Here is a 7,773-nt window from a genome sequence, read left to right on the forward strand (position 1 = left end):
TGTTTCACTCTCCCTCCAGTCTCACTCTTCCTCCAGTCTCACTCTTCCTCCAGTCTCTCTCTTCCTCCAGTCCCACTCTTCCTCCAGTCTCTCTCTTCCTCCAGTCTCACTCTTCCTCCAGTCTCTCTCTTCCTCCAGTCTCACTCTTCCTCCAGTCTCTCTCTTCCTCCAGTCTCACTCTTCCTCCAGTCACACTCTTCCTCCAGTCTCACTCTACCTCCAGTCTCTCTCTTCCTCCAGTCTCACTCTTCCTCCAGTCTCACTCTTCCTCCAGTCACTCTCTTCCTGCAGTCTCACTCTTCCTCCAGTCTCTCTCTTCCTCCAGTCTCTCACTTCCTCCTGTCTCACTCTTCCTCCAGTCTCACTCTTCCTCGAGTCTCTCTCATCCTCCAGTCTCACTCTTCCTCCAGTCTCACTCTTCCTCCAATCTCACTGTTGCTCCAGTCTCACTCTTCCTCCAGCCTCTCTCTTCCTCCAGTCTCTCTCTTCCTCCAGTCGCACTCTTGCTCCAGTCTCACTCTTCCTCCAGTCTCTCTCTTCCTCCAGTCTCACTCTTCCTCCTTTCTCACTCTTCCTCCTTTCTCACGCTTCCTCCAGTCTCACGCTTCCTCCAGTCTCTCTCTTCCTCCAGTCCCACTCTTCCTCCAGTCTCATTCTTCCTCCAGTCTCTCTCTTCCTCCAGTCTCACTATTCCTCCAGTCTCGCTCTTCCTCGAGTCTCGCTTTTCCTCCAGGCTCTCTCTTCCTCCATTCTCACTCTTCCACCAGTCTCTCTCTTCCGCCCGTCTCACTCTTCCTCCAGTCCCGCTCTTACGCCAGTCTCACCCTTCCTCCAGTCTCTCTCTTCCTCCAGTCTCACCCTTCCTCCAGTCTCACTCTTCCTCCAATCTCTCTCTTCCTCCAGTCTCTCTCGTCCTCCAGTCTCTCTCTTCCTCCAGTCTCACTCTTCCTCCAGTCTCTCTCTTCCTCCAGTCTCACTCTTCCTCCAGTCTCTCTCTTCCTCCAGGCTCACTCTTCCTCCAGTCTCACTCTTCCTCCAGTGATGCGCTATCAATTACTCATAAAAGACTGAGAGTTAGAAGAGTAACTAAAGGCTTTTATTAACAACAGAATGGAGGTCTGCCTCGCGTGGTCGACCGGTCCAGGATACAAAGGCTGTGGAGCAGTCACCTTTATACTAGGACCTGTGGGAAGAGTCAGCCGAGGCATGTCCAGGCATGTACACAGTGGAATACAAACAGGACAAACAGGAATACAAACAGTGGTTTTCCACATTCACCCCTTGTTTAAAATTGAGTCCGGCGGGGTGAAGTGTATTAAAAGTTAGTGTATTGGAGTCTCTCCGGAGGTCTTGTCTGCCGCTGTGATCGGCGTGGCGACGGCAGGGGTAGTGAAGCTTCCGGCGTCGAGCCCAGCGTAGGCTGTGGCACAGGCGTGTCGTCCTCGTAGATGTAGAGCGGGTCGCGGGGCCCAGGCCTGCCGTCTGCTGGGGCTGGATATCGGATCGTGGGGGGGGTGGTAGTGGGTAGTGGGTTACTGTGGCCCCCGAGGGTGCAAGGTCTCTTATGGAGACTGTGTCCTCCCGTCCATCCGGGTATGCGATGTAAGCATACTGGGGGTTGGCGTGGAGGAGGTCGACCCTCTCGACCAGGGGGTCCGTTTTATGGGTCCTCACGTGTCTTCTCAGCAGGACCGGCCCTGGTGACGTCAGCCATGGCGGTAGCGATGTCCCCGATGTGGACTTCCTTGGGAAGACAAACATTTTCTCATGAGGGGTGGCGTTAGTGGCAGTGCAGAACAGTGACCGAATAGAGTGGAGCGCATCGGGGAGCACATCCTGCCAGCGGGAGGTTGGAAGGCCCCTAGACTTTAAGGCTAGCAGGACAGCCTTCCAAACTGTCGCATTTTCTCTTTCCACCTGTCCGTTCCCCCGGGGGTTGTAACTGCTGGTCCTGCTTGTGGCAATACCCCTAGTTAGCAGGTACTGACGGAGTTCGTCGCTCATAAACGATGAGCCCCGGTCGCTATGGATATAGCTGGGGAAGCCGAACAGGGTGAAGAGTTTGATAGCAAAATTCTGCAGATGTTGGAAATCCGAAATAACAACAGAAAATGCTGGAAAAACTCAGCAGGTCAGGCAACATCCGTGGAGAGAAATTTGAGTTGACGTTTCGGGTTGGACCCTTCTTCAAAACTGGAAAGAAAAGAAACTAGATCGGAGGCAGGGCTGCGATCGGACAAAAGAATAAAAGAAACAAAAGAAGTAAAAGAGATTAGAAGCTAGACGAGATAGTAATAGGCTGGGATTAGGTGTAAAGTACACTTTTGCCCTGCCAGTACACTTTACACCTAATCCCAGCCTATTACTATCTCGTCTAGCTTCTAATCTCTTTTACTTCTTTTGTTTCTTTTATTCTTTTGTCCGATCGCAGCCCTGCCTCCGATCTAGTTTCTTTTCTTTCCAGTTTTGAAGAAGGGTCCAACCCGAAACGTCAACTCAAATTTCTCTCCACGGATGTTGCCTGACCTGCTGAGTTTTTCCAGCATTTTCTGTTGTTTTTTAGGGTGAAGAGTTTGTTCAGACATTTAATGACCGTGGCACTGGTCATGTCCGGGCAGGGGAAGGCGAACGGGAAATGGGAGCACTCATCAGTAATATTGAGGAAGTACACATTGCGGTCGGAGGAGGGGAGAGGCCCTTTAAAATCAACGCTCAGGCGCTCGAAGGGGCGAGTGGCTTTTATCAGGTGGGCCCTGTTTGGTCTATAAAAGTGCGGTTTGCACTCAGCACAGACTTGGCAGTTCCTGGTCATGGTCCTGACCTCCTCAATAGAGTAAGGCAGGTTGCGGGCCTTGATGAGGTGGAAGAACCTGGTGACCCCCGGGTGGCAGAGGTCATTGTGGAGGGCCCGCAGTCTATCGATCTGCGCGCTGGCGCAGGTGCCACGTGATAGCGCATCCGGGGGTTCATTTAGCTTCCCGGGCCGGTACAAGATCTCGTAGTTGTAGGTGGAAAGTTCGATTCTCCACCTCAAGATCTTGTCATTTTTGATTTTGCCCCTCTGCTTGTTGTTAAACATAAAAGCAACTGAACGCTGGTCAGTGAGCAGGGTAAATCGTTTTCCGGCCAGGTAGTGCCTCCAATGACGCACAGCCTCCACAATCGCCTGGGCCTCCTTCTCAACAGCGGAGTGTCTGGTCTCCGGGCCTTGGAGGGTTCGTGAAAAGAAGGCCACGGGTCTCCCCGCCTGATTGAGGGTAGCGGCCAGGGCAAAGTCGGATGCGTCGCTTTCCACCTGGAAGGGGATGGATTCGTCCACTGCATGCATTGTGGCTTTGGCAATGTCCTCCTTGATACGGTGGAAGGCTAAGCGGGCCTCTGCCGTCAAGGGAAAAGAGGTGGACTTGATCAGCGGACGGGCCTTGTCCGCATAGTAGGGGACCCACTGGGCGTAATAGGAGAAAAACCCTAGGCACCTCTTCAGGGCCTTGAGGCAGTGGGGCAGTGGAAGTTCCATAAGGGGACGCATCCAGTTGGGGTCGGGGCCGATGACTCTGTGTTCCACAACACAGCCAAGGATGGCGAGGCGGTTTGTGCAGAATATGCACTTCTCCTTGTTATATGTCAGGTTTAGGAGTTGGGCGGTGCGGAGGAATTTTTCGAGGTTTGCGTCATGGTCCTGCAAGTCACGGCCGCAGATGGTCACATTGTCCAGATATGGGAAAGTGGCCTGCAACGCATTTTGATCTACCATCCGGTCCATCTCCCTTTGGAAGACGGAGACCCCGTTGGTGACGCCAAAGGGAACCCTAAGGAAGTGATAGAGGCGGCCGTTTGCCTCAAAGGCAGTGTACTGGCGGTCCTCTGGGCGGATGGGGAGCTGGTGGTACGCTGATTTCAGGTCAATGGTCGAGAAGACGCGGTACTGCGCGATCTGGTTGACCATATCAGCTATACGGGGGAGTGGGTAGGTGTCCAGCAGGGTGTAGCGATTTATTGTCTGGCTGTAGTCGATGACCAGGTGCTGCTTCTCGCCGGTCTTAACGACCACAACCTGGGCTCGCCAGGGGCTGGTGCTGCCCTCAATAATCCCTTCTTTCAGGAGCCACTCCACTTCGGTTTTAATGAAAACCCTGTCCCCGGCACTGTATCGCCTGCTCTTTGTGGCGATGGGCTTACAGTCGGGGGTGAGGTTAGCAAACAGTGGTGGGGGGGTGACTCTGAGTGTGGAGAGGTTGCACCTGGTGCGCGGCGGGCAATTTGGAAGCTGCTGGCTGCGGACTGTGAGTGGGGGTAGGGGTCCACCGCACGCCATCGTAACACTTTTAAGGTGGCACTGAAAATCTAACCCCAGCAGGACGGCAGCGCAGAGGTCAGGCAGGACCAGAAGTTTAAAATGATCGTACACTGTCCCGTCTACAACGAGTGTCACCACGCAGTAGCCGCCGATGTCCGCCGACTGGGACTCGGAGGCCATAGAAATCCGCTGTTGCGCAGGCAGGACTGGGAGAGAGCAACGCCGCACCGTGTCGGGGTGGATGAAGCTCTCCGTGCTCCCAGAGTCAAAAAGGCAGATTGTATTGTGACCACTTACCTTAATGTCCATTGTGGAACTGGCCAGTTGGTGCGGTCTCGCTTGGTCCAGTGTAACGGATGCCAGCGTAGGGGTCGGTGTGTCGCTGCGGGTATCAGATGAGGCGGTGTCGGGGGCCTGCTGCGTCCCGGCTGTCGTCCAAGATGGCGGCGTCCATGATCCCCATGTGGCTGGAGGCGTCCAAAATGGCTGCTGTACCGGTGATTCGCACATGGCCGGGGAGGTCCAAGATGGCGGCCCGCATGGCCCACACGCGGCGCTGCTGGGGTTCGGGGTGGCTTTGGCCCTGCAGACGCTAGCGTAGTGTCCCTTCTTCCCGCAGCCCGAGCAGATCGCGTTTTTTGCCGGGCAGCGCGCTCTGGGGTGTTTTGCCTGGCCACAGAAGTAGCATTTCTGGCCTTGGGGCACTGCTGTCTGGCCTTGGGACACTGCTGCGGTAGTTGGGCCGTTGTTGGGGTGTGGCTGGGGTGGCACGGCGCTATGAGGTGGTCCTACCGTGTCCCAGGCTGTCATTCCCCGCGGCGTCCACGGTGCGGATGAGTAGGCATCCATGCCCTGGTAGGCTGCATCCCACGATAGTGCGAGTTCAGAGGCCTTGTTGAGGTCGAGGTTACTCTGCTCCAACAGTCGCTGTCGGGTGTAATTGGATCTGTGGCCCACTACAAAAGCGTCCCGGATAAGTTCCTCTGTGTACACGGCGGCCTTTACATCCTTACAACCACAGGCCCGGCCAAGCACAGACAGTGCCTGAAGGTATTCCACGGTCGATTCCCCAGGTTGTTGTTTACGACTCCCCAGGAGGTGCCTGGCGTACACTTCGTTCACTGGGCGCGTGTACTGGTCCTTGAGGAGCTTGATAGCGTCCACGTACGAGGTCGCGTCTTGGATGACCGAGTACACTCGGTGGTTCACTTTGGAGGTCAGGACATCCAGTTTGTCCTCGTCCGATTTGATTGCTTCGGAGGCGGTCAGGAATTTTTCAAAACACTTAAGCCAGTGAGTAAACTTGGTGGATGAGTCCGCCTCCCGATGATCTAAGTCCAGGCATGCTGGTGTGAGGATCTTCTCCATTATAAAAATGTTGTTAATAAAATTGATGCGCTATCAATTACTCATAAAAGACTGAGAGTTAGAAGAGTAACTAAAGGCTTTTATTAACAACAGAATGGAGGTCTGCCTCGCGTGGTCGACCGGTCCAGGATACAGAGGGCTGGGGAGCAGTCACGTTTATACTAGGACCTGTGGGAGGAGTCAGCCGAGGCATGTCCAGGCATGTACACAGTGGAATACAAACAGGACAAACAGGAATACAAACAGTGGTTTACCACATCCAGTCTCTCTCTTCCTCCAGTCTCACTCTTCCTCCAGTCTCTCTCTTCCTCCAGGCTCACTCTTCCTCCAGTCTCTCTCTTCCTCCAGTCTCACTGTTCCTCCAGTCTCACTCTTCCTGCATTCTCACTCTTCCTCCAGTCTCTCTCTTCCTCCAGTCTCACTCTTCCGACAGTCTCTCTCTTCCTCCAGTCTCAGTCTTCCTCCAGTCTCACCCTTCCTCCAGTCTCACTCTTCCTCCAGTCTCTCTCTTCCGCCTGTCTCACCCTTCCTCCAGTCTCTCTTTTCCTTCAGTCTCTCTCTTCCTCCAGTCTCTCTCTTCCTCCCGTCTCACCCTACCTCCAGTCTCACTCTTCCTCCAGTCTCACTATTCCTCCAGTCTCACTCTTCCTCCAGCCTCTCTCTTCCTCCAGTCTCTCTCATCCTCCAGTCTCGCTCTTCCTCCCGTCTCTTTCTTCCTCCAGTCTCACCCTTCCTCCAGTCTCACTCTTCCTCCAGTCTCTCTCGTCCTCCATTCTCTCTCGTCCTCCAGTCTCACTCTTCCTCCAGTCTCTCTCTTCCTCCAGTCTCACTCTTCCTCCAGTCTCTCTCTTCCTCCAGTATCACTCTTCCTCCAGTCTCCCTCGTCATCCAGTCTCACTCTTCCTCCAGTCTCTCTCTTCCTCCAGTCTCACTCTTCCTCCAGTCTCTCTGTTCCTCCAGTCTCACCCTTCATCCAGTCTCACTCTTCCTCCAGTCTCTCTCTATCTCCAGTCACTCTCTTCCTCCAGTCTCACTCTTACTCCAGTCTCACTCGTCCTCCAGTCTCACGCATCCTCAAGTCTCTCTCTTCCTCTTGTCACGCTCTTCCTCCAGTCACTCTCTTCCTCCAGTCACATTCTTCCTCCAGTATGACTCTTCCTCCAGTCTGACTCTTCCTGCAGTCTCACTCTTTCTCCAGTCTAACTCTTCCTCCAGTCTCACTCTTCCTCCAGTCTCTCTCTTCCTCCAGTGTCACTTTTCCTCCAGTCACACTCTTCCTCCAGTCTCTTTCTACCTCAGTCTCTCTTCCTCCAGTCTCACTCTTCCTCCAGTCTCTCTCTTCCTCCAGTCTCACGCTTCCTCCAGTCTCACGCTTCCTCCAGTCTCTCTCTTCCTCCAGTCCCACTCTTCCTCCAGTCTCATTCTTCCTCCAGTCTCTCGCTTCCTGCAGTCTCACTCTTCCTCCAGTCTCACTCTTCCTCCAGTCTCACTCTTCCTCCTTTCTCACTCTTCCTCCTTTCTCACGCTTCCTCCAGTCTCACGCTTCCTCCAGTCTCTCTCTTCCTTCAGTCCCACTCTTCCTCCAGTCTCATTCTTCCTCCAGTCTCACTCTTCCTCCAGTCTCTCTCTTCCTCCAGTCCCACTCTTCCTCCAGTCCCGCTCTTCCGCCAGCCTCACCCTTCCTCCAGTCTCGCTCTTCCTCCAGTCTCACCCTTCCTCCAGTCTCACTCTTCCTCCAGTCTCACTCTTCCTCCAATCTCTCTCTTCCTCCAGTCTCTCTCGTCCTCCAGTCTCTCTCTTCCTCCAGTCTCTCTCTTCCTCCAGTCTCTCTCTTCCTCCAGTCTCACACTTCCTCCAGTCTCACTCTTCCTGCATTCTCAGTCTTCCTCCAGTTTCTCTCTTCCTCCAGTCTCACTCTTCCTACAGTCTCTCTCTTCCTCCAGTCTCAGTCTTCCACCAGTCTCACCCTTCCTCCAGTCTCTCTCTTCCTCCAGTCTCTCTCTTCCTCCCGTCTCACCCTACCTCCAGTCTCACTCTTCCACCAGTCTCACTATTCCTCCAGTCTCACTCTTCCTCCAGCCTCTCTCTTCCTCCAGTCTCACTCTTCC

At 54.2% G+C, this 7,773-nt stretch overlaps 1 protein-coding gene across 1 annotated transcript; it reads right to left on the bottom strand.

Annotated features, from left to right (window-relative positions):
* Positions 1 to 1,080: 1,080 nt before the first annotated feature.
* Positions 1,081 to 7,420, bottom strand: LOC147096979 (uncharacterized). The gene is made up of 2 exons (XM_085972687.1): positions 4,595 to 7,420; positions 1,081 to 1,744 (listed from the first exon to the last, which is right to left on the bottom strand). Exons 1-2 carry the CDS (start codon positions 5,663 to 5,665, stop codon positions 1,661 to 1,663), a joined length of 1,155 nt encoding a protein of 384 aa, XP_085828813.1. The 5' UTR covers positions 5,666 to 7,420; the 3' UTR covers positions 1,081 to 1,660.
* Between the last annotated feature and the right edge of the window lie 353 nt (positions 7,421 to 7,773).

This window comes from Somniosus microcephalus, chromosome 33, assembly GCF_052327205.1.
Source record: "Somniosus microcephalus isolate GS21.2 chromosome 33, FLI_Smic_1.0, whole genome shotgun sequence".
NCBI classification, from domain to species: Eukaryota; Metazoa; Chordata; class Chondrichthyes; order Squaliformes; family Somniosidae; genus Somniosus; species Somniosus microcephalus.

Excerpts from the sequence above, each read along its gene's own strand:
- LOC147096979 (XM_085972687.1), bottom strand. The coding sequence starts at position 5,665 with ATGGAGAAGATCCTCACACCAGCATGCCTGGACTTAGATCATCGGGAG. Across the intron at positions 1,745-4,594 it reads GTTCCACAATGGACATTAAG|GAAGTCCACATCGGGGACAT; the intron begins GTAAGTGGTCAC and ends TGTCTTCCCAAG.